Source organism: Hevea brasiliensis, chromosome 3, assembly GCF_030052815.1.
Source record: "Hevea brasiliensis isolate MT/VB/25A 57/8 chromosome 3, ASM3005281v1, whole genome shotgun sequence".
NCBI classification, from domain to species: domain Eukaryota; kingdom Viridiplantae; phylum Streptophyta; class Magnoliopsida; order Malpighiales; family Euphorbiaceae; genus Hevea; species Hevea brasiliensis.
Genome location: NC_079495.1, coordinates 100199086 through 100226642, shown reverse-complemented (window position 1 = coordinate 100226642; position 27557 = coordinate 100199086). Strand labels below are relative to the sequence as shown.

Genomic DNA, 27557 nt, shown 5'->3' with positions numbered 1-27557 from the left:
TCTGGCTCGATCAACCACTACATCAAAAGACTGATCAGACATCATGGCCAGGTTTGCATACCTTCTGTCAAGCCCCTTTAGGAATCTCTTCACCTTCATAGTTTCTGTAGCTACTGCTGTAGGGGCATATCTGCTCAATTCCAGGAATTCTGTAGCATATTCATCTACAGACCTGCCATTCTGTCTTAAGGCCTCAAAGGCCCACTGCTTCTGATCCCTGAAGCTTTCTGGCACAAACCGATTGATGAACAGTTCCACAAACTGAGTCCACGACAAACCCTCCATCCGAGGTAATATGTAGTCATTCATCCACTGTCTAGGCATAGGCCCCATGACATGCTGCATACACTCTATGAGTCTTCTGTCAGTCAACTGCAACTCTGTTCCTGCCTGTCTGCAGGAATCCAAAAACCGATATGCATCGTCTGACACATCATAAGTACCAGGCACCAACTTCTTAAAATTGATTATCTGTTTGTAAGGTTCCCCTCTTGGTGCGGTGGACTGCTGCTGCTGTGGAGGGTGGACCATATACTGCGCCATCATGTCGATGGTTCTCTGCAACCCAGCTAGAGTAGCTGCCATGGACCCTGTGCCATGAAAGACTGTTCCTGAACTGTGGGCAACTGCTCTTCTACTTGAGCAGCTCTAGGCCTCCTACCCCGCCTCCTCGGGGCAGGCGCCTCATCCTGTGCCGACACCTCGTCAGGCACATCTGGTTCTGGTGCAGTGGCAGCTCTCCTGCTTCTACGCATTTTCCTGAAATTCAGCAGCATTAGCCCACAAAATTCAAAACAACATGTTACACAGCTCTATGGACTCATATTTATACATAATTATTTGAAGCAGAAACTAGAAGCAAAGATGACAATGCAAGACGAATGTGGACCCTATATTTCTGCATGTGACTCCTAATAGACTCTTCCCAACACTTTAGACAACATTCCCTAAGAATCTGGAGCCTAAGCTCTGATACCACATTTGTCACGACCCAACCTATGGGCCGGACCGGCACTAGGACCTGGGCCAGCCTAAAGCCCCCGAGGCCCGTAGTAAGCCTAACTATTCACTTAACCCAACTCTAAGGCCCATTTGGGCCCAATATCAAGAAATCAACCGGATAGAGTCCGGCCATAAAATGGACCTACCAACGGGGAGTTTATGACTCACCCGACCTGTAAACACAGTAAATACTCAATTGGGGAGCTCAGCTCACCCTCCACATATTCATCAACATAAAAATAAATGGGAGCTCAGCACTCTCATCCAATCCATCAAACATGCATAGAATATAAGTTTACAGGTCCAAAATAATAATTTAGTTTACAGACCCAAATCAAATAAACATTTCTAACACATATGGAAATTTTAAGATTTAACAAGTTTATACAAACGTTAATAATCGACCTGCGAGGAAGAAAGCAGGTTAATCTCAAAAATATCCTCCTGTGGCCTGAAAAAATATTGAACAGGAGTGAGCGTTCGACTCAGAGAGTAAAATATCAATTTTAACTATAATCTCTATAACTATCTAAAACTAATGCACCCTGTAGAGTGAAATGCAACATCAACAACATTTTCACATCATAACATCAAAAAGGTAATTTGGAGCACTCACACACCCTTTAGTATCAGTCATAATATATGGGAGCTGATCCCCTATCTGACTCTCTTAAATCCAACTCGGTGCAGTGAAGAACTCAAGCCGGACTTTCGCTTAATAAACCAAATCGAGGGTCCCAGCGAAGAACTCAAGCCGTGACTACCCCTCGAAGGATCAGGTCCCAGCGAAGAACTCAAGCCGTGACTACCCGTCCTATCCATAGTCCACACCACATCACACGCATGCCAATGCACGCACACTGCTCCAAATTACCACAATAACATCCATGGCACTTTAACAGTTATCAATGCAACATAAATCGTGCCTAGAGTTTAACTACATAAATATATGCATATAAGTGATGCATGGGCATGCTTGAACATATAATAATATCGAAATTACAGTTAAAATTAATATTTTACTCACAAACTTGATTTGGTCACCGAGGCGGCGGAGGAAGAAGGTCGCTCACCACACCGACAATTACATTACAATTTTTAATATAAATGACTCGATACAATCAAGAAAAGACCAAATACGTCCTAAGTCGTGTTTAAAATCCGTGAGTCTCCCTATACCTAGGACCTACCCAACCTGCAAAAGGGCTAAAAACACACATCTATATTCGCAACTCATATATCCACAATTCAATCACATCACACAGCCCCTCCTGGGCCCATCAAATCAGTCATCCATCACAATATGTAAAATTTCAATTTAGTCCTTATAATTGATCATTTTTGCAAAAACTACCCAAACAAGCTCTAAAAATTCTAAAACTTTGCCCCGCGGTCCTTAGCAATATTACTAGGCTATTGCAAAAAGAATCATAATTTTCTGAGCTACCACGAATATTTTATGGATTTTTAATCCTAGTTAAGCACTAGAAAATTATGAAAAAACAAGGTTCAGGTTTACCTTTACCGATTCCGACTTCGGGGACGCGCTCGGGACGTATGACAATGGGGGGGTAGCCAAAACCTTGGTCCAATTTGGAGACTTTTCTGATAACGGGTCTGTCTGGCCCGAAATTTGCAGACCCAATCAACTGTCAAATTTCCGCGAATTGAGGATACCTACACGAAGCCCACAACATGGGGGTTAGTACATAAATTTTTCAGAATTTTCTAAGCTCATTTATTGCTCGAAAAGACACTGCGAAGTTCCGTGGGACCCACCGAAAATGGTGTCGGAAAAATTTGAAATTTATGTCGCCGCGAAGCTCTCGACGAGTGGAGCGCTCTGGTACTCTCGGTTTTCTCATGGGATTCACGGTTTGTGAGAAATCTAGCCCGAAAATCAAAATGGGCTAAAACTTCCCGGGCGAAAATTGGACAAACCGCTCGATGGATTTCGGTGATCTTGGTGTCTATGGAAAGCTCTCGTCGAGTAGATGATTATAGACACAAGACCCGGTCCAATTGGTGGCCGGATCGGCCGGATTTGGGCCGGGAAGTTGAAACGTCGCGCGCTGCGCGTCCCTTCAGAGGCCGTTTTCCGGCGTTCCAGGCGGCGGCCGGCCGTGGGGGAGGACCGAGGTGAGGCGCCGGCGAGGTGGGAAGGCAGGGGAGGCGGCGGCGCGGCAAGGGGAGGAGGGAGGAGAGAGAAAAGAGAGAGAGAAGGGAGAGAGGTCGACGCGCGCGGGAGGAAGAAGGAAGAAAAAGAAAAGGCCGGTCCGATTCGATCGGCCCGATCCGGTCCGGTTCGATTCGGTCGGTCCGATTCAGGATACAAAATTTTGAATTTTTACTCTGCCTCGGGATCGAAAACGAGGTCCAAAAATTTCGAAAAAATTTCAGAAAACTCAGAAAAATACGTAGACTCCAAATATATTTTTAGTTTTGCCATGTGGTCTTTAAATTAATTTTTAAAAATCATCAAAGTTTATATTTTCGGAAAATCGAACCCGATTTTTAAAATCCAAAAAATCTCAAAAAAATTCCTAAAATTTAAATAAAATTAAAATACCAAAAATGCTCATAAAATAATAAAATTTAAAATTTTGGGGTGTTACATTCTTCCCCCCTTACAGAAAATTCGTTCTCGAATTTTACACAAGGCAGAATAAAGCACATGATTATACATTGAACAGATAAGGGTACTTGCTACGCATGTCCCGTTCTGACTCCCAGGTGCACTCTTCCACTGACTGACTCCTCCACAAAACCTTAACCATAGGGATCTGTTTTGATCTTAGTTGTCTCACTTGGTAGTCCACTATGGCTACAGGTTGCTCCTCAAACGTTAAGTTCTCTTTTAGCTCTATTACATCTGGTTGTAGTACATGAGAAGAATCTGGAATGTATTTCCTGAGCATGGAGATGTGAAATACGGGATGAACGTGAGAAAGGTTGGGTGGTAGCTCCAACTGGTAGGCAACTGCTCCAACTCTATCCGTAACCTCAAAAGGTCCGATATACCGAGGTGCCAACTTGCCCTTCTTTCCAAATCTCATGACTCCCTTCATTGGAGAAACCTTCAGGAATACATAGTCGCCTACTGTAAACTCCACATCTCTCCGTCTGGGGTCTGCATAACTCTTACGCTTCATCGAAAAGTCGCTTTCAATCGTTCCTTGATTAAGGGAACCATCTCTGATGTGTACTGCACTAAGTCTACATCATGCACCTTCACTTCTCTCATTTCTGTCCAACACAGAGGAGACCTACACTTCCTTCCATATAATGCCTCATAGGGTGCCATCCCTATGCTGGAATGGTAACTGTTGTTGTAGGCAAACTCCACTAAAGCTAGTTGATCATCCCATTGACCTCCAAAATCCAAAACACTCATGCGAAGCATGTCTTCCAGTGTTTGGATTGTCCTTTCGGACTATCCGTCTGTTTGAGGGTGGAAAGCTGTACTAAAGTTCAACTGTGTGCCAAGTGCCTCCTGCAACTTTCTCCAAAATCGAGAAGTGAACTGGGGCCCTCTGTCAGATATTATGGAAGCCGAAACTCCATGCAATCTGACTATTTCTCGAATGTAGAGTCGGGCGTACTGTGCCACAGAATATGTAGTCTTCACAGGCAAGAAGTGAGCTGATTTGGTTAAGCGGTCTACAATTACCCATATCGAATCATATCCTCGCGTAGTATGAGGCAACCCAGTCACAAAATCCATTTTTAATTTTAAGAAATTCGATTTATTTGGTTTAGTTTGATTTTAAAAAAATTAATTAAATTAAATTGAATAATTTATTTTTTAATTAATTATTATTAGATATCAAATTAAAGTTAAAATAGAAAATATAAATAAAATTAAGTTCAAAATGAGTAAAAAAATGTCTAATATAAAGCTTAAATTAAACTGAATTAAATTAATTAGGTTTGATCTACTAAAAATTTTAATTTATTTATTTGATTCATTTTCTTTTTAACTTTTTTTTTTCTCAAAGATAAATATATGCATGCAGGTAATTCATTGACGGAACACTTTTCTTGATAAAATCATAGTAATTTTACTAATTCATATAAACCACATACATACGCTATTCATAATCGATGTGGGATCCTGAAGGATCAGCCCTTCCACGCGGAGGATCACGTGTATCCGACTCATGTGAGGGGGTAACCCTCACACACACCGACTCACCCTCTTGAGTACTTTGATTTTTTTTTCAACTATAAACACATACATACAAATGATTCAGTGACAGAACATACTTTTTAATAAAATTATAATAATTTTATTAAAATATATTAATTTATATAAACTACTTACAAATGTTATTTATAATTAATGTAAGATCCCAAAGGATCTTTTGCTTAGCTTGATTCTTTTTAATTTGGTATACTAAAAAGTTTATTTTATTGAAATTTCAATTTTTTGAACTGAAAGGACCAATGCTCACCCCTTCTTTCTCCCATAGGCTAAAGAAGTTTATGACCAGTGGGGTGCATACTCTAATTTGAAATAAATTATTTGAAGAAAAGGATTTAAATAAATTTTATAAAAAATTAAATATATTTTAAATTAAAAGAATATTTTTTATTTTAAATATAAAAATTTATAAAAAATAATTAAATTAAATCTCATAAAATTTTAGATTTAAATAGGAAATTTCAGAATTTTAATTTTAGTCTCAGAGTGAATTCCCATGTGGGGTTGGGATTTCCCTCTCTAATATCTTGTTTGATTGTAGATAAACTTCCCGTCTTGTCAAAACAGGTCAATGTGCCAACCCTTTGTTATTAATTGGTGCGATGAATATAGATGACAAGACGCAAAGCGCTGCCACTGAAAATCAAACTCTGCAATATGACACTCCTAAAAGCCTACGCACCAATAATTAATATGCTCCGGAACCACAACCAGACAATTAACGAGACAAACATGAAGGTTTAGTAAACGATTCCTTTACTCCCACGAGGGAGTCACTCAAGAGCCTGCTAACAACATTTCTGCTCCTGCCATCAGCCAGAAACCAGCATCTAACACCTCAGCAAATCAATCTGAAGAGAAGCTCAGGTTGAAGTTGTGGCAGAATTGCAAAGTACGCTAGAGGAGATGGGAGTTTGGAGCTATGGCTCAAGCTCAACGATGAATCTCCTCTCTCCAACACCATACTTCAATAACCTTTTCCTGAGAAATTCAAAATTTAATTTTCATTTAAATTAATTGTTTGAAAAAATTAAATAATTTGATTGAAATGAAACTTTTATTTAAATTGTAATTTTTTAAGATTCGTTTTTTAAGAATATTTATAAATTATAATTTAAAATAATTTATGTATGATTATGTATTGTTAAAATAAATTATATTATTTATAAATATTTTTTTATTAAAAATATGTTCAAAGAATTTTGTAATTATTTATTTATTAAAAAATTTTACTATAAATAAAATATATTATTTTTACAAAATTAAATTTAAGAATTTAGTACAAGATATTGTTTATTATTAATTATGTTTTTACTATTTGAAATAATATTATCAATTAATAAAAATTTATACCATCTTATATTTAAATATTTATAATTATAATGAACTTCTAATATTTTTATAAAATATATAATTCATTTAATCATAAAAAAAATAATTAGTTAAATACTAAACATAAAATATATTTTATTAATAAAATTTAAGAAATTAAAAATTTTAATTTAAAAAATCTATGAAATTAACAATCAATTTAAATAATATAAATTAATATAATTAAATTTTAAAATATAAAATATTATTAAAATAAATTTTAATAGCTTTCAACATATTTTAGAAATTAATTTATAAATTATCCTAAAAATAAATAGATAAATATTATCCAACTGTAGATTTCTTTGTCTACGTAACAGACAAAAAAAGCCTCTGCCAAAATTCCAACCTAACATGCCAGGCTGCCACAGAAAGTAACCTACTCGCACGCCCTTCCTTTGAACTTCGAGAAATTATACAGTGCTGCTGAGTTATTTCCTTTTAGCTGTAGCCGCACGAGAGACTTTACTTCATGATTTTGAAATAATTTATTAGTATGAAAAGAGTCGAAATAGATGTATTGGGGATTCAATATTAACTTAGCCAGCATTTGTTTTATGGAAATATATTCGTGAAAAATATATATTTTTATATTTTTTTAATGTTTAGAATATTTACAAAATTAATTATTTTTTATTTTTAAAGAATAATAATAATTATTATTATTATGATAGTCCAATGATGATCAATATTATAATAAAGATAATTACTTTTTTATCAATTAATTATATAGGTTATAATATTTATTAATCTTAAGTATAACTTAAATTATTAAAGAAAAATAAACTATTAACATATTTACATTAAAAAAATAGCAATTAATAATAAGTATGCCAAGCTTTTCTTGCATCAGGAGGCAACTTCAAGAAAAAATTATATGCAGATAAATAAATAGATTAGTTAATATTTTTTTTTTCTCTAAAAATCAAATTTCATTAAAAATGTCCTTAAAAGACCTAGGGAAGGTGTTAAAACCTACTAAAGCCATGGCCAATTAAACACACGAGGAGAAAACTAGCTACATAAAAGCTAACGTTACAAACTATGAGCTCATTAACAAGCCCAGAAAAAGAGACCCAATATAGAACAAGAAGTAGCCCTAAAAAAACCAGGTAAGGCACTCGAAAAGAAGAAGACCAAGTTGCTTCCACATTTTGCGGGCTCATCCTTGTCGTCTGACCTAAAGTACCACCATCTTTCAGAACAAGAACAACGGCTAAGGATAGAAATATCCTATCAACACAAAACCAGATCAACCCATAGCTAGCAACTACTTAAGGACTTTTAACAGCAAACAAACCATGGCCCTTGGAAATGTTTAGCACCGATCAATAGCTTACGGAGGGAGATGCAAAAGGGAAGGCGGTAAGGCCTATACGGGGGAATTGAACGTATAAGTGCATTGTACCAAATAAATTACGGAAAAAGTATTGTGTTTCACTTATTTATCAAAACGATGTAAATGTGGGTGATGTGGAAAGGGAGGACAGCAAAATGCTAGTATTAGTAGCGTCAATAGGCGAAAATCCCATGTTGACCAGTGTTGACATAAAAATGCTATTATTAATGGCGTTCAAAAGTGAGGATGGTACTATAAATAACGTTTCAAGTAGTCGCCGTCGCATCCAATGCCAAAGGAATCCCACGTTGAGTAGACTTGACATAAAAACGCCACTATTGGTAGCATCCAAAAGCCGGGACGCTATCATAAGTAACATCCCAGGTGCTGTCACATCCCACGCCAAGGTGGGTTCGTTAGATCAAGACGCTAATGATATTAGCATCTCAAATTGCATAATCTCTTCAATAAAACACGTCCCGATGGTTTAAATTTTTTAAATTTTTTTATTTTATTTTTGTGAAATGTTGTATTTATACATTATAAAAAAATTATAGATAAAAAAAGATTAATGACTTATTAAAGTATTGCAAATATAAGTATTTGAATTTAAATTTATGAAAATATGTATTTCAATTTATTTTTTAATACTTATTTATTTTTTAAGTAGTAATATAACATCTGTGAAGTGTAATTATAATTATGATTATATATGTTAAAAAAAATAGATTTACAGATAAAAAAAAATTGTGTTAAAAAAATTAATGGCTTATTAACATATTAAAAAAATTTTAAATATTATGTAAAATATTTTTTCTTTATTGAATAAAAAATAAATATATAACATTTAAATCAGTATGTTTTTTATGAAGAGTATTTTTTATTTTAAATTTTCAATATTTTAGTATGATAAATTAAAATTTTAATATTTAAATTTTTTACATGCACCAAATTAGGTACACTGCACAATATATTCTGCACGTGACTTTTAGTAGCATTCCCATAAAACATTTGTATAAGTTGTAAATATTAAATTATAATATTTTCATCATTTTATTGTACGAGTAAGAAGCAAATATTATAAATATAAAAGAAAATTTGAAGATATAAATTAAAAGAAGTATATAAAATAGTAGAATATTTAAAAGATATAATATAATGAAATAAAAATAAAAGTAACAACATATTTAATATATTAAATAAGATAAGTATAAAAATAAGTCATGTGCCACAGTCAAGTCTCCTTATATTTTGCCTTAGTCGAAGAACTCGATATTGTCTCCTTTTTTCTTGATCTGGTAGATCACTTTATATATTTTTATGTTAATTAGTTTTCCGTAAATTCTCGTAATAAATAAATTTTTTTTACATAAAATTATTTAATGAATAATAATAACATGTGTTCAAAATTATCATTATAGAATCAATAACAACTCAATTGATTGAGATCTAACGTCTAGCAGCTCAGACGATAGTAGACAAGAAACGAGACTTAGCCAAAGTTTAAATCAGAGGAGCAAAAGTAGAGAAAAAAAGCAAGATAACTTGTTTCTCTCTCTCTCTCTCTCCCCCTCTTGAGCATAAGTAGAGAGAAAAAAGTTTATACACTCATTTTGAAATACCCAATTAATTAATAATTAAAATTATAAAAAAAATTATATTATGAATCGTTTATTTCATATAGATAAATATACATAAAAAGATAAATTAATTATAAAATAATAATTAATTATTTTAAATCCTACTAAACTCAACTTTTTCTATGTATTAAAAATAATTTTTTTCTTAAATATAACTATCCCTTTATTTTTAATTGTCATTATTTTTCAAATTATTACATAAAATCACATATTTACTATACAATATTTCCGTTAAAGGATATTTCCGTTAAAGGATTTGTAACATTGATTGATATCGCCACATAACCACAAGAAACAAACAATAATGCACAGCTGTCGACAGATTGCCGCGAGTATTAGTTTTAATCAGACGTTCCAGCGAGTGTAAAAGTAAAATACATGATGAAAGCAATACAACTTTGGAGACCTTGTGACTGCAACGTGGATGGGATATTGGTCTGTCCCATTCGTAGTGGATAGACCACGAGCTCGACACACGCTGTCTACACGTGGTTCATATCTGACCCTCCATTCCTTACCTAATCAAACGGTTGAAAATAAACCCCATTCACCCTGTCTCTTTCTAGTACTCCGTTCATTCTATTTAATTCACCTGCATCTTCTCTTCAGCCACCTTTCTTCATTTACATCTCCGTCTTTGCTCTAAATTCTCTGCTTCTGCGATACAATTTCTCTCCTGTCTTGGGTAGAAATGCAAGCAACAATGTTTCTGAGAGCTGTTTCAGCCTTTCCTCTGTCAAACGGACAGGGAGATGCTGCTTTTAGTCCCAGCAATGGCCTCTCTTCTTCTTCTTCTTCTTCTTCTTCTTTCGCAGCCCTGAATTTATCGCCAAGAAGGCGAAGAAACAGTCTTGTGGTTTCCGCCGCTGTGGATAGCGGTTTGCAGTTGACTGGTGTAGTGTTCCAGCCATTTGAAGAGGTCAAGAGGGAAGCTTTTATGGTTCCTATCTCTCCTCAAGTTTCTCTTGCTCGCCAGTTCTATGTGGATGAGTGTGAAGCTGCAATAAACGAGCAGATCAAGTCAGTATATTCAAATAGAGGAAATTTAATTTGATCCAAACACCAGAATTTTTGTTTTTATAGCTGTTAATTGTGCTTTTACCCCTTTTTCACAGTGTGGAATACAATGCTTCCTATGCATACCACTCCATGTTTGCATATTTTGACAGGGACAACGTTGCCCTGAGGGGCCTAGCCAAGTAAACTTCTTAATTAATTAATTAATTAATTTAGTTATTATTATGAACTATGGGATGTATTATTTGGAGCCAGATTTTTCAAGGAATCCAGTGAAGAAGAAAGAGAGCACGCTGAAAAGCTAATGAAGTATCAGGTACTTTATTCTCCAATTATGGTTAGTGTCTAATTGTAAAATAAATTTTGGGTATTTGATTAGTGTTTAATTATTCTCCAATTATGATTAGAACATACGTGGAGGGCGAGTAAAACTGCACTCTATGCTGATGCCTCTGTCAGAGTTTGAGCATGCAGAGAAGGGAGATGCATTGTATGGTAAAGTCTGCTTAACTCCATAGGATGTTAGAAATGAAAGTGGATGCACTATTACAGATACTGTGTGATCTGTGCTTGGTTATGTGTTTACAGTTAATTGGCATATAAGTTATCTATAATATATATCCCTTTTCCATGGCGTTAACATTGTGTCTAGTCGGGCCTATAATGGAGGGAAACCTTGGATGTCTCTGTTATAGCACTTAGCTTGTATCTATTGGCACTGATCCAAATAAAGGCTAAAGTTCTTCTGATTTTTCATTATTTTTCCTGTCCAAAACCTTAGTTTTCACTTATTCTCTCTTCATGTAGAAGGGTCTAAAAGAGAAGTTTTCTTTCCAAAACTCATGATTCAACGCTTGTCTGCATTTCTATTTCTAAATTAAAAAAAAAAAAAAAGAAAAAAATCAGTGATGATGATACAAACAACTGATGAAATGCACCTCAAAGCCTATCTTACAGTTAGTTAAATCCAGTTTTATAAGTAATCTTCCATTGTGTTTCTTTTCTGAATTTTCTTAAGCTGCTGCAAGGCACATTAATGCACAATCCAATTTTTGACACCAGATTTTTGTCTTTTTCATCATGTGTGTGCCAACTGATATGCTATCCTTGTTCTTAACTGCACATCTGTAGTCTTCAGCGTTTCTTTCTATTCAAATTAACTTCAGCTTTGATTCTTTGATTCAGCTATGGAATTAGCATTGTCTTTGGAGAAGTTGACAAATGAGAAACTATTGAGCGTGCACAATGTAATGCATTTTTGCCTTAAAAGTCTCATTTCAGTTTATTTCTTCTATGATGAAGCAGAAGGCATTTTCTCACACTATGTTCTTTATGAACACAGGTGGCAGATCGAAACAATGATCCACAAATGGCAGAATTCGTTGAGAGAGAGTTTTTGAAAGAACAGGTTAGCTCGAAGACTTTCTTTTTACCGGAACTAATACAGTGCTATTTAAAAGTCATACTTCAAGAACATGCTTATTGATTTCCCATATAATTTAGCTGCTTTGTTTAATATTTACCTTTAAAACACCAGGAACAGAATTGACAAATAAGCATCATAACATTGTCGATAACATTTACTGTGAACATTGAAAATTACATATTGCATGATGTTTGACTAATTCGAGATTTTTAACAGGTTGAATCCATTAAGAAGATAGCAGAATATGTTACTCAATTAAGGATGGTTGGTAAAGGCCATGGTATGTAGAAACTTTCCAAATAAACTCTTCTTCATCTTTTATTTATCAAGCTACTTCAATTTCTTCTTCATTCTGTTCTGTTCCATAAATAACCTAGTCTCTTCATTGATTTGCAATGTATATACACTAAGAGTAATTATTTATGGCTTGCAGGAGTCTGGCACTTCGATCAGATGCTTCTCCATGAGGATGATGCTGCATGATGTAGATTAGAACTTGTATTTTGATTTTGGTTTTAAGTGTGCCTTTTTGTGTTGAAATTTCCACTGTAGCTTTAGTGTATTAGAGAGAATAAATTAGCAGTGTACCATGTGGATTATATAAACATCAATGTGATATAAAGCAGGTAGCTGTTTTTGGTTAAAACAATAAGAGTGACTTCACAGGATTTAGCGGCAGAATGTGATGTTTTATATCATTTGGGTGATACTTGATATTCTCTTTCTTGACCATTGTTCTGTCTCAGATGATTAAGTGATGAAGTTATTTAGTACTGAATTGATTTGAAATCTTTCAAACCCATTTTGAGCAAAACTCCCTCAAGTTATCTGTGGATGAAAGACATGAACCAGAGGGAATTCTATTGAACGAAAAACAAATCAGAAAAAAAAAAAATGAATCTATTCTGTGCCGCTGATGTGTACATGACAAATTTGGGATGCTTTTCTTGTCTTATTTATTAGCCTCTGCAAATCTCTTGTAACAGCAATAATAGGGGGCTACGTCAAGTTCATCAATCCTGGCCACATCCTAGGAAAGGAATTACATTGTTCCAGTTGGCCTGAAACAGAATTTCCAGTAAGGTCTCTTCCTCCTGTTACTATAACCATTTGGAGGAGAAGAAGAGTGAATTATCTCCCACATAACTCGTATATCTGCGTATTCCCCACAAGATTCCATGTCCTTGTAAAGATTCATAAGCCCGTGATTTTTCCCTGCCATCATCATCAAGGAGATTTAAGAGCTCCAGATAAGAACATTGTACTATCAGAAACTATCGAACTTGTATTTCCAGGTGATATCTGATGGTTTGCAGAAGAAGGCTTAAAGGGTTTCAAGCTAGAAGTGAGAAGGCATATAAATGTAAATGAACTTGGTCTTACCTCTGGCCTTGGGTCTTAAACTTGAAGCCAGCTTCAGAAGCATGCACTTAGCTGAGAAGAGAAACGTTTGCTCGAAGCATGGCCAGGCCTTCCACCTTCCCATCTTCACATAACTTGCTCAATGCTCATAACATCCATTCCATTTTATATCATCATTTTTGGTTTTATTTTTCTCATCTTTCCCTCATCCAAAAAATTATTACTAAAACTAGCAACCAAGTGAATCCGACAAAGCTAATAACAACATTTGTGAAGCCATGAGAACCTTTCTGCGGTTAAATTGTACATTGACACTCATGGGACTAACTTAAAGCTCTCTAAGATGAAATCTCTTATTTTTAATTGTCTGCACTATGATAATATATCTAAAGGGAGATGTGGTAAAGAAAAGGGAAGTGATTATAGGAAGAAATGGACAATGAGCAGGGCAAGGTTGTTTGGACTTAGCAGGCTACGCCTTTCCTCTCACCAAATATTCTCACTAGTATTGTATTGAAGTAGGTGATGGGGCCCAAGTCAAACGGTTAGTTGGTGTTTCCTTGAGAGGTTTTCTATTTGTGTCCACACTTCTCTCTTCCTCTCAGATTGATATTATGAAATTAATTAAGTGGACTCTTTGACATAATACATTTGAAATAAAATTATTATTCACATCAAAGAAGAATATTTAAAATATGCTAATAGTGTTATTCATGTCGCTTTCAATGTGTCTGTTTAATCAACCTACTGGGGTAAGAAGACTGAAGCATATGGTGGGAACTACTTGCAGAACTGCTTATAGAAATTCTTGCTGAGACCTGATTCACATGTTTTTATCTTGGGTTAGGATAAGTTTTTCCCTTATCCGATGTTCTGTAAGGAGCAAGCATTGGCTATCTTCAGGCTGCTTCTTGTTTCTCTCCATTTGGCCATTTAAGGCTATTCTAGTTACAAGAAGATGAGTCTATAATCGATACTTGTTTGATGGCTTGTGGTAATCTTTCTCATTCATATATGAAGAGAGGAAAATTGAAAGTGCACCTAAAACATCTCTGTTACTTATGATTTCATTTGCTTTTTTGTACTGCAAAACTTTATTATATTGTTATAGACTACCAATTCGTCCTCCACAAACTTCAGAAACTGCTTGCTTTTCAGTTTCTGCAAAGAATTTATCTTCTCTGCCTCGTCATTAGCCAATTGCCAAATAGTCGAGTACTTTTTAGCGTTTTAAACATTCTATTGACGTCTTAGATTTTAATATGAAAGTGAAATCAATTGAATTATAGTCGAGTTTTGTGCTATGAATTTTCAATTTAAAGGGAGTGAACTACAAGAACATGATTACACTCCCAACATGGACCAGTCGTGGGTTCACCGAAACAAAAATGGGCGAAAACCATAATGAAAAATTCTGACAATTAATTACACAGAAGAACACCTTCTTCTCTAATCATGGACGATGGAGTGAATTAGAATGGAGGCTTCATCATCTGTCGGAACAGCGTCATCTGTTTACAGCCAGAAATTTAACACAGTTGAAATGTTAATCAATGTCCATGAATATTCTAAGATTCACAGTCTCCTGCAGAAACTAATTAACTCATGATTTCATTAGTCATGATTAACTTATCATTATTGCCCTTAACAACAATCAAATAAATAGTGTCCAAAAAGATTGGAAAGAAAGAAGAAGATACCTGGGAAGTGGGAAACGATTTTATCAATGATGTGTCCACCACCCTTTTCGTCGCGCTTCACTAGTAGCTTATCTTCTTCTTTGCCCTTCCCATCTTCTTCATCTCCAACTTCATCACCTTGGTTTTGTGCTCCTGCTTTTGGACTCAAAGGAGGAACCAAGCGGGATATGATATTGTCGAGGATTCCACCTCCCTTCTCTTCATCTTTTTCTTCTTCCTGTTTCTCTTCATAACCTTCTTGTTTCTCTTCATCTGCTTCCTCTTTACATAGCAAGTTAGAGATGACATGGTTTAGTGATCCAGGAGCTGTGCCTTGACGATGATGGTGATCGTCTTTCTTATCGTCATAGTCTTCCTCTTCCTCTTCAGGATGCAAAAATCTCACAACTTTAGTCACACCATCTTCCATTTTCTTTTCTCTCTTCGGCTTCTTTCTGCTTCATCGGACGCCGACTATAAGTAACGCCTGAGACAGAGCCGGGGGACAAACGTCTTCCCGAAGAAGAGTTGTTTAATAAGGAACTGTGTTTTCTTACACAGTCTATAATTTTTGTCTGAAGGAGCTTAAAATGTCCAATAGGCAGATGAAACGTGTCACTCGTTCTACCCTCCTAGTGGATTATTATCATTCCAACGCAGAAGTCGGTGGGAAATGCATTTTTTAATCTCCATTGAAACGAACCTCCAGTAAAACCTGTCCCACCAACGTACAGGATCGACAAAACAATGAAAGCCACCGACTTTTTTTTTTTTTTTAAAGATACACACGCTGATAAAATACACCTCTTAATAAAATTATTTATTAAAATATATTAATTCATATGAGTCACTTGTGTAAGATATTTATAATTAATACGAGATTCCAAAAAATTAGTCCTTCACGTTAGAGATCATGTATATACCATTCGAGTGTGAGGAGTAACCCATGCAATTTTTTTTTTATCAAAAATATATAAACACATTCACGCGATTCATTAATAAAATATATTTTTTAATAAAATTATGATAATTTTATCAAAATATATTAATATATATATATAAATTATCTATACATATTATTTATAATTGATATACAATTTGGAAAGACCAAAACCACATGCTTAATTTCATCATTCAAATACATTCATATTTATTGTGTGAGAATAAACTATATTTTCAAAAATTAAGTACAAGTAGGGAGAAAATTCCATCTTGTGAATATAGAGAAAAATAAATTTACAGAGAATAAGATATTAATGTAAACCCTCGGCCAACGCTGCTAGGATTCTTAATATCCTATTCCTACGTCAATAAAATTTTATTGGGTTTATTCTGCTCCTACACTAACGAAAGCTTTTTCTTTCTTCTTTTTTTTTAATTAAACATTACGAAGTCATCAAGAGTCTAATTATTTCATCAAATCTATTTGAGCATACACCTAGGTTAGAGCTCATTGACCATCGTCTCCATATTTATTTATGCTAAATTATTAGCTCTGATACTCATTATTAAGAGATTTGGAGAGCCTAAAGGATCTGAAGAGAATCTTTCTTGATAAGTCCCATAAAAAAATACATTTATAATATTTACACTACATTTAATCCAAAACCTAGCTAATTTCTTATCTCTCATTTATCTCATTTCTTTTCAATGTAAAAATTTTACACTTGCATATTCCAAATACAAAGTGCCTGCAGATATCAGCTCAATTAGAGAGGCAAGTCCCGTCCATCCAGTCTGCTATAGAGTTGAAGCTAAGAATTGACTTCTTAGAGACTAATAATGAGAATATCACGGTCAAGGAAAGCTTTCAAAAGGAGGCTTTTGAAGGATTCGCAGGATGAAATATCATACTCATTCATATTACGGGATGAATAGTACCACTGAAAAACTGAAACTGATATAAATGGCAAAAACCATGTTCATATCCATTGTAAAGTATGAAATTATATAAGATATATTTTATTTGGTAATACTTGAATTTGGATCACAGGTTAAGAACTTATATTCAGTCAATTTGATTTCTCTATCCTTTTCTACTGGTTAGTCCACAAATTAAGATTGTAGAATATTTAAATTTAGGTGTAGTATGTGAGTTGGGGTGTTACCAAACTGTAGAAACTAGAGGCTAAAAGAATGACGCCAGAAGCTTAGCCTAAAGGCAAAAATTATGGTTCAATATATATGTGTGTGTGTGTGTGTGTGTGTGTGAAATTAAAAGATAGTTTCTTCCCAAAATGTAATTAGATCACCTCAAAGTTGTAATTGCATTGTTATATTGGCAAACTTCATCATCATTATGTCTAACATATTAATTATAAATCATAACAAATGCTATAGTACAAACAAACGCTTTCAAAAATATTCATCATAGCTCACATAAATCTCCATTAAAATCTGGACTCGCTGCCACTTATATCTGAGTTCACTTGCATCAGATTGGGATTTTACATTTTCTTACAAATAAATCTTGAAAATAAGTTGTATAAGAGGCAATGGGAAGCTTCCACATCTTCTCATCCCCATAATCATTTCACTGATATTTTTTCATCTCAGACACGCATGAATCACAAGTGTATTCCATGGAGGGTGTTGGACCTATTCTTATTTACAGTAGTTGTTATGGTTGGTGGATTACGCCAGAATAGAAAGTATTGGCTGGTATGGAGATTCAAATGGCAGATCAAACAAACACTTGTTCATGAATGGAAGAAGCAGTGCCAAGTTCCCCATCCAATGCTAAAATATTTACCAAAAATGTGTATTAGTTTCTCTATTTGGTTGCCATGGATAATCAGGAATGGAGTGCATAAGAAATTCTTAATCAAGATCATCTTTCTCTTGAAGTATGAATCTGAAGATGGAATTTTACAGCTGTCCTTTTCTTACATGGATTAGGCATTGAACTTCTTTTGCAACTCACCTACCTAGATGCTTTATCAACTTGTAGCATAGCAGATGGTGAAAATAGAGTGGTGAACATCTTAATCATGGATTCAGAATTAAAATGACAGATAAACACTTTACCAGATTAAGGTTTATGGAGAGCATATTTGGGGGTGTTCTTTTTAAGTTGTATGATCTGCGACAAAACTGTAGCTAAAACATGATTTGAGGATGTTCTTTATTAGCAAAACCCGTTCTAGGTAAAAAGGTTCATATTGCAGTTTAACTGTGATCTTGTTAATGTTTCAGCAAATTGTTACTTCAAGTTAAGATAAGTAGCAGCACAGGTGCATTGGCATTGCTTGACGAGATTGATCAGCCAGTGCTATCACCAATAGCAAGGCAATTAACAGGGTTCCTGAAGTTTATCCACAGAATTACAGATAGTTTGTTGACAGTAAATACCTGCTGAATTACATGTAGAAAAAGAATTGATGAATGTGAATGAATGAAATTCTATTCACTGATACACCCACCTATTTTCTCTTATTTAGTGAAAGATAAATTTTATATCTGAACTGAGTAGGAAAATGAAATATCTGCCCATTATAAATGAAAGAACCAGAAAAAGGAAATTCTAAGAAGTATCACAGCTCAAAGTCTTAAGACGGCAAGAAAAGTGGCTTTTGATTTGAAGATTGGGAATCATAACAGATGGAATAAGGGGGGCAAAAATGACACAAGATGTGGTTACAGGTATTATAAATAAAGCCTCTAACAAGGAGTCTCAATGCGGTGAAGTGCACTGATTAAGCTTGCTGTTAGAAATGGCTTCTCAATTGCTATGTTGCTTTATTATCCTCACCTTCCTTTCCATGTTCATCTTCCCATCTCAATCCACTTCCAGAAAAGATATTACTAAGTTTCCATCTGATGTCAAATATAACGAGAAGGTTAATGTGTCCCTCTACCATGAAACTCTCTGTCCAAGCTCTGCATCCTACATTTTGCATGATCTGTCCAACGCCCTCTTCAAAGAACGTCTCTTTCACATAGTCAACCTGAGGATGGTTCCATGGGGAAACGCTCGCATTGTGAAACCTCACAAAACCTTCCTCTGCCAGGTTCTTCACCTTCATCACATTCATCATCTGGGTTTAATCTTCTTTGTTAATAATCACAGAAAACACTTTTGCAGCATGGTCCTGATGAATGCTACTTCAATACTAGACATGCCTGTGCCCTCAAGGCATGCACAGACCTGGTAAAATACTGCCTTGCACAACCCTTGAATATCTAATATTTTATTTTTCCTTTTTCAAAAATATATCTAGAGATGGTAGGTATACATTTCATTTGATCCTACCTTTCTAATTTGAGACGATGTATGCAGCTTGACTATCTCATGAAACCAATGGTTTGATACCACCAAATAGATGTGTGCCGCGGGTTGTGGTGAATAATGAACATATAGAAGTTACTTTCAGGAAAAAAAAAAAAAAAAAAAATATATATATATATATATATATATATATATATATATATATATTCTCCTTCTCTTTTCTTTTCTCCTATCTTAAGTCGGAATCGTTAATTTTTATGATGCAGGAAGCGAACTTGGTAGCCAATATCTGCAAGGCCTACAAAGGCAATCCTAAGCCAGAAATTTGTAAAACAATTCCACCCAAGAAAAATTCAGCTGAGCAGACAAATTCGAAGCACCCAGTATGCTATGCCAATGAAATAAGCCTGGCATTAGAAGCACCACCTGGCTCAGGAAAAGCTTCATGGCTGCACCTAGAAAAACAAAAACCTTGAGCTTATAAGTGTTATGGTAGCTGCCTTGCACCAGTGGCTGGTATTAAGCAATTGATAAGCTGATTATCACCATTTTGATTATGATACTATGTTATAACTTGTGGAGATTGGAATCTGCCATATTATATATATGAAGAAAAATACTTCGGATTTGCATCATACATTTGACAATGCTTCCATTTATCAATATGATTATACGATATTATTATCAAGAGGACAATTTGATTTAAGAGAGAAAACATCCACCCAAGAAGTAAAATTAACGAAATATTTCATCGAGCATGATATATAAAGGAACCTAGCCCTTAAATTAATAAGGGATTTTATTTTTCTCTTCACCCCACTCTAATGCAGAAAACAATGTTGTTACGGAACCAGCTTCTGTTAATTCCAATAAAGTTCTCATCAACTCTAAGAAAGTTAACCTTGCCATGTTATGTATCTCCGAGTCCATATTGCGACGCTAATATAATCTGGGGGTTCTTAACCGTCCCGAGACAATGATGTTCTCGAATCTAATCCCACCATTGTCGACGCCACTGGAAGCAGTTTATAACCAACCAACCAACCAACTCAATTGAGATGGAAAAGTTAACGAAGTTCCTCTTACCTGAATGGAAAGCAAATGTCGGTTCATGAATGCACCAAATAACAATGAAACCTCCAACATGCTTTATGCAGTCTTGCATCGTCTTTTGCCATATTTAACAACAGGACCTGCACACTTCATATTGCTTTCAGTTCTGTGCATGTCATAATTCTCTGAAAATCAGGAATTCTCTGGTTGGCATTCGCAGGTTGTAACACCCTAATTTTTAAATTTATTATTTTGTGAGTAAATATTAATATTTTATTTTATTTAAATTTTAGGAAATTATTTAAAATTTTTCGAATTTTAGAAATCGGATTTGATTTTCAGAAAATATAAAACTTTGATATTTTTAAAAATTAATTTAAAGACCACGTAGCAAAACCAAAAATATATTTGGACTCTACGAATTTTTCTGAGTTTTCTAGAATTTTTTGAAATTTTTGGGCCTTGTTTTCGGTCCCAAGGCAGAGTAAAAATTTAAAATTTTGTATCTTGAATCGGACCGGCCGAATCGAACCGGACCAGTTGAATCAGACTAACCTTTTCTTTTTCTTCTTCCTTCTCTCTCTCCCGTTTCTCTCTCCTCCATCCTCCCCACGCCGGCCAGCCGCCACCCAGCCGTCCTCCCTTCGCCGGCGCACCACCTCAGCTCATTTCCGTCGCCGGCCGTCGCCTGAGGAGCCACAAAAACGCGCTCGAAGACACCCCAATGCCCAGCGCGTCGTTTCGTCTTCCCAGGCCGATTTCGGCCGATCCGAACACCAATCGAACTGGGTCCTGTGCCAAAACACATCTACACCTCGAGAGCTTTTCATAGACACCAAGAACATCAAAATCCATCGAGCGGTTTGCCCAATTTTTGTCCGAAAAATTTTAGCCCATTTTGATTTTTGGGCTAGATTTCTCGCAAACTGTAAATTCCACGAGAAAACCGAGAGTACCGAAGTACTCCACTAGTTGAGAACTTCGTGGCAATATAAATTTCAAAATTTTCTGACACCGTTTTTCGATGGGTCCCACGAAATTTCGTTGTGTTTTTCCGAGCACTAAATGAGTTTAGAAAATTCCCTAAAAAATTATATACTAACCCCCGTGTTGTAGGTTTTGTGTAGGTACCTTCAATTCAGGGAAATTCAACGGTTACCCAGGTCTGTAAATTTGGGGCCAGGCAGACAGGCTACCGAAAAATTCTTGGAATTGGGTTGAGATTTTAGCTACCCTACCATTGTCAGACATTCTGAGCGCATTCCCGGGGTTAGAATCAGTATAGGTAAACCCGAACCTTACTTTTTCTTAATTGTCTAGTGCTTGAATTGGATTAAAAATCTATAAAATATTCATGGTAGCTCAGAAAATTATGATTCCTCTTGCATTGGCTTAGTAATAATGCTAAAGACCGTGGGGCAAAGTTTTAGAATTTTTAGAGCTTATTTGGGTAGTTTTTGCAAAAGGGTCAATTATAAGGACTAAACTGTAATTTTATATATTGTGATTGATGACTGTTTGAATGGGCCCAGGAGGGGCTGTGTAATGTGATTGAGTTGTGGGTGTATGGTTTGTGGATATAGAAGTGCGTTTTAAGCCCTTTTGCAGGTTGGGTGGGTCCTAGGTATAGGGGAGACTCTGCCGGATTTTCAGTACGACTTAGGACATCTTTGGTCTTTTCTCAGTTTGTATTGAGTAAAATGTATTAAATAATTATAATAAAATTGTCAGGTGAGCCGAGACAGCCTTCCTCCTCCGCCCAGCTGCCACAGTGACTTCGGTTGAGTTTGTGAGTAAAATGTTAATTTTAATTATAATTTCAATATTATTATTTGTTCCGGTATGCTCATGCATCACTTATATGTATATATCTATGTAGTTAAATACTAATAGTTTTATATTGCATTCTTAATTGATGAATTGCCATGGGTGTTGTTTGTAGTAATTTGGAGCAGTGTGCGTGCGTTGGCGTGCGTGTGGTATGGTGTTGGATATGGACAGGACGGGTAGACACGGCTTGAGAGATTCACTGGGACCCCGTATTTAGTTTATTAAGCGAAAGTTCGGCTTGAGATCTTCGCTGGCAGAGGTTGGATTAAGAAGTCTGTATAGGGGATTAACTCCCATATAAGTATTGTTTGACATTATCGGGTGTATGAGTGCTCCAAATTACCTTTTTACTGTTATGATATGAAAATTATGACGATGTTGCATTTCACTCCACATGGTGCATTAACTTTAGATAGTTATAAAGATTACGGTTAAAATTGATATTTTACTCTCTGAGTCGAACGCTCACTCCTGTTCACCTATTTTTTTCAGGATACAAAAGGTTTATTTTTTAGTTTAACCTGTTCCTATCCCTCGCAGGTTGCCTGTTTATGTTATGATATTATATAATTTTTATTTACTCATAGAATTCCGCATGTGTTAAAAATATTTATTTGATTGGGTCTATAATATAATTGTCATGTTGGACCTGTAAACTTATTAAATGCATATATAATTGGATTGAATGAGAGAGCTGAGCTCTTATTTATTTTTATGACATTTGATTATGTAGAGGGTGAACTGAGCTCCCCAATTTATTATATATATTGTGTTTACAGGTCGGTTGAGTCAAAAACTCCCCGTTAAATTGTTCATGTTATGACTGAATTCTGTCCGATTGAATTCTTGAAATTGAGCCCAAATGGGCCTTAGAGTTGGATTGAGTAATAGTTAGGCTTACTACGAGCCTCAAAGGCTTTAAGCTGGCCCAGGTCCTAGTGCCGATCCGGCCCATAGGTTGGGTCATGGCACAGGTAGCACAAATGATGCAATTATAACTCTACTAGTATTGGTGGCCATGGTTCGGAATAGAACAAGAACCGGCTCAGTCAAAACTGAACCAAAATTGATCAAAATTAGAATCGGCTTTGAACTAGATTGAAATCGCCTTTTTGCTACCGGCAATTTCAGACAAGATTAAGTCAATGGTTTTGAATCAGATCAAACCAACGGTTTAAATTCAAAAGAACCCAATAAATATCTCACTCACTCTTGATTCATTTATATAAATCTCAAATTCTCTACACTCTCTTTAATTCTCAGTACTCTCTCAATTTTTCTTAAATTCTCTAAACTTTAATTGCCAATACTCTCTGATTTTCTCTATTTTATTATTTTATATACTCATTTAAATTTTTAATACTATCTCAATTACTTAATTATTTTTTTATATCCTTAATAAAATTTTCAATACCCTCTATTTTTTTTTCTCTTTTATACTTTTGCTTAATTATCAAATTTTATCATACAATTTTAAGAAAAAGAACAAGCAATAAAATTAAAAACTTTAATTCTTTTAAATCCCAAAAGAGTACACAAGTAAAATCAAATTCAAGCACTTTTTTTTTAATTTAAAAAAAATTAATTTCATATATAATTTTTTAACAAGCTCAAGTCTTTTCATATTAAATTTTTTTTAAAGATAAATTAATTTTATTTTCTTTTTATTTTATTTTAATTATAAAATTTTTTAAAAAAATTAAAATATTTTTATAAATATAACTTAATTACAAATTAATAAAATTTCTCTCTAATTTTTATCTAAACCATCCTCAAATCACTTTCAAAACTGTTTTAAACCCTTTTTTTTCAAATCACCTTTTAAATCATTTTACACTGAGACTCATATTAAAACTGATGGTTCAGAAATCGTCTCATGGCGGGCAACTTACTTTAAATTTATAACTTAATTAAACCTGAAGTGGTGGTTTAAAAATCGTAACCAGCTGTTCTGACTCTCACTGCTGGTACAAAAGACAGCTATCCTCAATCTTAACATACAACGCCTTTCAAACTTTTCGGCGTGATAGGTCCTTTTTTTTTCTTTCGTTATTGGTCAAAGGTAACACTAATGAATCAAGTTTTATCCATCAAATAAATAACTAGATTTCTAAGTGGAACCTTATAAGATATATTTCTTATCATTCAAACATCTTAATTATTAATATTATTAAAACTGATTCTAAAGTGATTTTGTCAGCAGCATTTCAATAATATTAAGCAATATCTAAAAACGCAAATGGGGAAAAGAAACCTTTCTGAAGCATGATTCGCCATTAAAGCAAAAATGAGCAAACAAGACCTACACACCATAACCTACCCCATCAGCAGCACTTCCCAAGTGAATAATAATAATTTAAATGTATTAGAAAAAGACGGAAACAAACGAAGGATTCACAGAATCACTAAAAGTAGTGTATGCAAGTTGAATGGACCAATGTCCAACATCTATCGCATATTTATCATCTTCCAAATGCTCTGGCATATATCAAAGGCAGCCATGTTTGTTGGGTCAAATTCAAATTTCTCAACCATCTTTTTGTCTCTATCCACAATATCTGAGATTGATATTAAGGACAACCCATATACCACAATACGAACCAGAATGAACTAAAAAGGAACTCAAAAAGAAAGAAAATAGCTAACCTTTACAAGGAAGCATGCAAAAGGTTGCAAAACAAGGATACGGCCTGAGATTTTGGAGTGATCATCCAAGTTCGGAATGATATTTGTGACAGATGCATACATGGAAAGCTTCCTCCTGCAAGACGAAATAAAATTGCTTCATTTTTTAATCTATGGGAACTGAACTATATCTAGTAGACTGATATGAACCATTCAAAGTTGAAACCTACAGAAATGATACTATTAATGTGATAAGACTCACAATTGGCACTTAACATAAAAAGTTAAAAACACAAAGACTCTTTATCTGCAATCCGCAGAATATGAGTTCACATATACATCTGCGTAGTATATTAACCAGGCTCAGTTGTTTTCATCTGATTTAAATTAGACTAGTTCCACACAATATGAATACATATTATTACTATTCACAGATTCAAGTACAAAATCATAGATTAATGCATTGACATAAAAGATGAAGGCTAGAAAACTCTTAAACGAGGCTCTGTTTATATCCTTACTGTGCCCTTAGCTCTTCTTGCTCAAGTTTCTTTAGAGCTTGCTTGTGTTCTTCAACAGAAATCCTTTGACGTCCGAGATCATTTATCTCATTGTTGATGACTGTGTTTACATCAATTACAGATAAACAACCAATCAATGCCACTACATAATATAAAGAATCTCAACAGCTAAATAATTAAAATCAACTTTATACTTATCTAAGCTCCTCCATCAGCAGACGTTCTTTTTCATGCTCCGCATCCAATTCCTTCTGAAGAAGGTCCAGTTCAGCATCAGCAGGAACTTCAAGCTTTGCCTTCTCTGTTTTCTGCTTACATTCATCTATCTTTTTCTGATGATCTGCTTAATATGTGAACACGCCATTGTCAAATCAAATGCATGATAAAGAACTAACTGGATCGATATGTATGATGGAAAAATTTACAATCATATCAATTAAACTTGTCAAATATGACATAGTATTCTGTATTCATTAATAATCATGCGATCTTAACATCAATTAATTCTTTCCCATTATGCTTGTGAATCAATCAATGATAATGTTTGAAAGCGATGTTTTACATATTTGTCCATTACAAACGGTCAATACTTTTTAAAACATTTTATAGCAACGGCAAAAATTCTATATGGGCAAAGATACATAGCAAAACCTTGATAAAAACTCATCAGTAAGGAAGAAAAGAAAAAAAAAAAAAAAGAAAATCTTCCTCAACCAACTGGCCTCTCACGTTCAACTGCTACAATATTTCCCAAAGAAACATTACTCAAATTACCACCGAAAGACACACAAATTGAAAGAGTAAATGCCAAAGTTTAAAAGAAGAAGAAGAAGAAGAAGAATGATTCCAGCATGCCAAGGGATCACAGAGTATAAAATCTACAGGAATATGAGCCTAAAAGGAATTGTTTAGGCCCTAGTCCTCTACCCCAAAAAAAATACAAACGAAACCCACAAAATAATGAGAAATGAACTTCACAAATGCACATTAAAAAAAGACGGTTTCGATCTATACAGTTAATCGTTAAATAAATTGGCACAACTTTGTAGAATTAAACCGACAGCAACAAAACCGCCATGAAAACTAAAGAAGCAAAGGAAAATTACAGAGAGGCAACGAAAAAGACCTTCGAGAAGAGTCCGAGCTTCGTTGAATTCGGCATCGCAAGAGGAACGAAGAGCCTTAGACTTGTCCAGGCACTGCGTCAAAATGTTAATGTCCCTTTTCTCCTTCAACACTGCCACAAGGTCGTCGCTATATGATATCAGCTTATCAACATCGATCTTTCCAGAGGAATCCCCCATTTCCCAATCCGCTAGCAACTCAATGTCGTTTGCTATGATTCTCTAGGGTTCTAAGGGTTTTATATCACATCAAAACAAATAGGAAATTAATCACGAAGAGCTAGAAATAGTTTGTAAGTGAATGCCGAAACTGAATAGAGAAAATGATAAGCGTTGCTTTTAGGGCTCCGATCCGATGAGCATGCCAGAGAATTTTCGCGAGCAGGAAAATGAAAACAAAATGAAAATGAAAATGAAAATGAAATGAGAGGGAAAAATTAACCCAAAATAAATAAATAAATAAAAGCTCCTTCCCATCAATTTGAATAATAAAACAAGCGGAAGCCGGAATAAACTTTTCTTTTTTTTTTTAATTTCTTACATATACTAAATGTAACACTTAACCCATAGGAGATATCTTATTTTGTATTTTTTTTAATTATAATATAATTCTTAAAATTTAATTAAATATATAATTTAATTTTTATAATTTTAAAATAATTTTTAATATTTTAATATAGTCCAAAGAGAGAACTGCACGGAGAATGGGGGAGGGGAAGAAAACGGGATCAAAATGGGTTCTTTTACTTTGAATCTAGACACAATTTGCACCTAGGTTCTTATTTTATTTTATTTTTTATATATAAAAATATAATATAATATATAAAAATATAATAAATTAATAAATATATATTATCACAATAATAAAAAAATAAAGTTTTATAAAATTATATGAACTTATTTATAATTAATTTCTATTTTTAATAATTATAATTTATATTTATATTTTTTAAATTTAATAAAATTTAAAAATTATAGATACTAAATTATTAATAAAATAAAATTTTTATGCACTAAATTATTTTTATTTAAAAATAAAGTTAAGAATATTTTAATTATTTTTATTAAATTTAATAGAAATTAGCAGTAATTATAGTAGTAGAAAATAATTTATAATTTATTAAAATGTTAAAAAT

At 34.3% G+C, this 27557-nt stretch overlaps 4 protein-coding genes across 4 annotated transcripts; 2 read left to right on the top strand and 2 right to left on the bottom strand.

Annotated features, from left to right (window-relative positions):
* The first annotated feature begins 10097 nt into the window (after positions 1-10097).
* LOC110638947 (ferritin-4, chloroplastic) lies at positions 10098-12680 on the top strand. Its single transcript, XM_021789695.2, has 8 exons — positions 10098-10576; positions 10672-10755; positions 10829-10889; positions 10981-11068; positions 11759-11820; positions 11916-11981; positions 12216-12279; positions 12433-12680. The coding sequence occupies exons 1-8, from the start codon at positions 10248-10250 to the stop codon at positions 12480-12482; spliced, it is 804 nt and encodes a 267-aa protein (XP_021645387.2). The 5' UTR covers positions 10098-10247; the 3' UTR covers positions 12483-12680.
* A 1964-nt stretch (positions 12681-14644) lies between these two features.
* On the bottom strand, positions 14645-15610 carry LOC110638932 (uncharacterized). The gene is made up of 2 exons (XM_021789675.2): positions 15062-15610; positions 14645-14872 (listed from the first exon to the last, which is right to left on the bottom strand). The coding sequence occupies exons 1-2, from the start codon at positions 15468-15470 to the stop codon at positions 14811-14813; spliced, it is 471 nt and encodes a 156-aa protein (XP_021645367.2). The 5' UTR covers positions 15471-15610; the 3' UTR covers positions 14645-14810.
* Positions 15611-18753: 3143 nt separating this feature from the next.
* LOC110638913 (uncharacterized) lies at positions 18754-19744 on the top strand. The gene is made up of 3 exons (XM_021789649.2): positions 18754-19050; positions 19110-19190; positions 19535-19744. Exons 1-3 carry the CDS (start codon positions 18754-18756, stop codon positions 19742-19744), a joined length of 588 nt encoding a protein of 195 aa, XP_021645341.2.
* A 4651-nt stretch (positions 19745-24395) lies between these two features.
* LOC110638908 (kinetochore protein SPC24 homolog) lies at positions 24396-26873 on the bottom strand. Its single transcript, XM_021789640.2, has 5 exons — positions 26424-26873; positions 25496-25637; positions 25298-25399; positions 24839-24912; positions 24396-24709 (listed from the first exon to the last, which is right to left on the bottom strand). The coding sequence occupies exons 1-5, from the start codon at positions 26599-26601 to the stop codon at positions 24600-24602; spliced, it is 606 nt and encodes a 201-aa protein (XP_021645332.1). The 5' UTR covers positions 26602-26873; the 3' UTR covers positions 24396-24599.
* Positions 26874-27557: the final 684 nt, after the last annotated feature.

Excerpts from the sequence above, each read along its gene's own strand:
- LOC110638908 (XM_021789640.2), bottom strand. The coding sequence starts at position 26,601 with ATGGGGGATTCCTCTGGAAAGATCGATGTTGATAAGCTGATATCATAT. Across the intron at positions 25,400-25,495 it reads CTGCTGATGGAGGAGCTTAG|AGTCATCAACAATGAGATAA; the intron begins ATAAGTATAAAG and ends TGATGTAAACAC. Across the intron at positions 24,913-25,297 it reads CAAGAAGAGCTAAGGGCACA|GAGGAAGCTTTCCATGTATG; the intron begins GTAAGGATATAA and ends TTCGTCTTGCAG.
- LOC110638947 (XM_021789695.2), top strand. The coding sequence starts at position 10,248 with ATGCAAGCAACAATGTTTCTGAGAGCTGTTTCAGCCTTTCCTCTGTCA. Across the intron at positions 10,577-10,671 it reads GCAATAAACGAGCAGATCAA|TGTGGAATACAATGCTTCCT; the intron begins GTCAGTATATTC and ends CCTTTTTCACAG. Across the intron at positions 10,756-10,828 it reads GCCCTGAGGGGCCTAGCCAA|ATTTTTCAAGGAATCCAGTG; the intron begins GTAAACTTCTTA and ends ATTTGGAGCCAG.
- LOC110638932 (XM_021789675.2), bottom strand. The coding sequence starts at position 15,470 with ATGGAAGATGGTGTGACTAAAGTTGTGAGATTTTTGCATCCTGAAGAG. Across the intron at positions 14,873-15,061 it reads AATCGTTTCCCACTTCCCAG|ATGACGCTGTTCCGACAGAT; the intron begins GTATCTTCTTCT and ends GGCTGTAAACAG.
- LOC110638913 (XM_021789649.2), top strand. The coding sequence starts at position 18,754 with ATGGCTTCTCAATTGCTATGTTGCTTTATTATCCTCACCTTCCTTTCC. Across the intron at positions 19,051-19,109 it reads ACAAAACCTTCCTCTGCCAG|AAAACACTTTTGCAGCATGG; the intron begins GTTCTTCACCTT and ends TAATAATCACAG. Across the intron at positions 19,191-19,534 it reads TCAAGGCATGCACAGACCTG|GAAGCGAACTTGGTAGCCAA; the intron begins GTAAAATACTGC and ends TTTATGATGCAG.